This window comes from Marmota marmota, unplaced genomic scaffold (genome assembly GCF_001458135.2).
Source record: "Marmota marmota marmota unplaced genomic scaffold, marMar, whole genome shotgun sequence".
Classification (NCBI taxonomy): Eukaryota; Metazoa; Chordata; class Mammalia; order Rodentia; family Sciuridae; genus Marmota; species Marmota marmota.
Genome location: NW_026000093.1, coordinates 43,180,436 through 43,182,632, shown reverse-complemented (window position 1 = coordinate 43,182,632; position 2,197 = coordinate 43,180,436). Strand labels below are relative to the sequence as shown.

At 40.6% G+C, this 2,197-nt stretch overlaps 1 protein-coding gene across 3 annotated transcripts in view; it reads right to left on the bottom strand.

Moving 5' to 3' along the window:
• The window catches only part of Cpq (carboxypeptidase Q), a 437,300-nt gene extending 435,535 nt beyond the window's left edge, over window positions 1-1,765 (bottom strand). Inside the window, exon 1 of one of the 3 annotated variants that reach the window (XM_048782833.1) lies at window positions 1,631-1,765. In XM_048782833.1, coding sequence (XP_048638790.1) covers window positions 1,631-1,636 — 6 coding nt within the window. In that variant the 5' untranslated portion in view covers window positions 1,637-1,765. The remainder of the gene's footprint in view (window positions 1-1,630) is intronic. The other 2 variants (XM_048782834.1, XM_015485985.2) reach the window with 2 other exon arrangements.
• Between the last annotated feature and the right edge of the window lie 432 nt (window positions 1,766-2,197).

Sequence of the window (2,197 nt, the reverse complement as noted above, 5' to 3'; positions counted from 1 at the left end):
AAATGGAAGGAGACCCTCAGGGTTATACAAAAGAACATACAAGAGGAAATGAGGGGAAAGGGAAAAATAATACAAGGGGGAGAAATGAAGGTCAGTAGAGGGGGTAGAGAGAGAAGAGGGGTGGGGAGGGGAGGGGAGGGGGGATAGTAGAGGATAGGAAAGGTAGCAGAACATGACAGTCACTAGTATGGCAATATGTAAATCAATGGAAGTGTAATTGATGTGATTCTGCAATCTGTATATGGGCTAAAAATGGGAGTTCATAACCCACTTGAAGCAAAGTGTGAAAGATGATATATCAAGAACTATGTAATGTTTTGAACAACCAACAATAAAAAAATAAATAAATAAATAAAAATAAAAAAATAAAATAAAATAAATTCTTTTCTCCGTAAAAAAAAAATAATAATAAAAAAATAAAACTCTAATTTGTTTTATATGACAGCAGAATGTATTATAATTCATATTATACATACAGAACACAATTTTTCATATCTCTGGTCATACACAAAGTAGAGTCACCCTATTTGTGTCTTCATACATGTACTTAGGGTAATCATGACCATCTCATTCCACCATATTTCCTATCCCCATGCCCCCTCCCTTCATCTTTCTCCTCTTTGCCCTAGCTAGAGTTCCTCTAATTCTCCCATGCTCCCCCCACCAAACCCCATTATGAATCAGCAACCTTATATCAGAGAAAACATTCAGCATTTGGTTTGTTGGGATTGGCTAATTTCACTTAACATTATATTCCCCAACTCCATCCACTCACCTGCAAATGTTATGATTTTATTCTCTTTTAATGCTTAATAGTATTCCTTTGTGTATATATACCACATTTTCTTTATCCATTCATCAACTGATGGGCATCTAGGTTGGTTCCACAGTTTAGCTATTGTGAAACAGACTTGTAGACCAACGGTACAGAATAAAGGACACCGAGACAAACCCACATTTATCTTATTTTAGACAAAGGCACCAAAAAGATACATTGGAGAAAAGATAGCCTCTCCAACAAATGGTGCTGGGAAAACTGGAAATCTATATGCAACAAAATTAAGCCTCTATGTTTCACCATGCACAAAACTCAAAGTGGATCAAGGACCTAGGAATTAAACCAGAGACACTGCATCTATTAAAAGAAAAAGTAGGCCCAAATCTCCATCATGTCGGATTAGGTCCCAACTTCCTTAATAAGACTCCTATAGCACAAAAGTTAAAATCAAGAATCAATAAATGGAATGGATTCAAACTAAAGAGCTTCTTCTCGGCAAAAGAACAATCAATGAGTTGAACAGAGTCCCTTCCCACCATTTTGGTTCCTCATTTTCATTACTTCCTTCTTGTCTATGCCTCAAACCACAGAGAGGCCCACCCAGAATATTGTTCAAAGAGTGTGGTGAACCAAAGGTAGAGCTTGCTCTAGAGAAAAGTTGCTCTCAGATGGCACTTCCTTCAAGTGAAGCCTGGACAACTTCTGGAATGATCTACCTCCCTGCTGTACTCCCATCAGCTGCTGCCAAGGAAAAACTGACCATCTGTGGGCAGCAGGAACCTTCCCACTAACCCTGAAGCTCTGCACAACTTCCTCCTTCCACACCAGTCTGGAACAGATTTATCCACTCACCAGCATAAAATCAGCTTTTAGTGGGTCACCAAAGGAGATAGGCTCCAGAAGAAGTTGGGAGAGATTGAGAGGCAGATGAGAAACTGGCAATGCCAAAAGCTGGGGTCTTCTCCGAACAAGCCTTCCATGAGCATGTCCGAGCTAAAGAATATGGAGAGGAGGTTAGGGACAGAGCCAGTAAGTAGAAGGGACGGGATACAATGGCTATTGTGCAAACATAAGTTCCTTCAGCTGGGGATAAGGAAGGGGTCGGGAGCAAAGACATTAAAGCCAGTCTAGAGTGGCAGGGATTTAGCTGGCAAGATGAAAATCCCTTTCTGCCAAACTCTGCAGGCCCAGGGTTGCCAAGGAACACACTCACATGGCCCAGAGCATGTTATTCAGAGCATCTTTCCAGTGAAATGTGGGTGGCACATTTGGGGGCTGGCAGAAGTCTGCCTCAGATCTCTTTGGAGTTTCCTCATTTTTCTGATCCAAGACAAGAAGCCCTTTATCATGGTTTTCATAGTACTAGCTTCCAGTTAGTTATATTTGAACTTTCAAAGCAAGCAGGAAAAAAATGCTTTC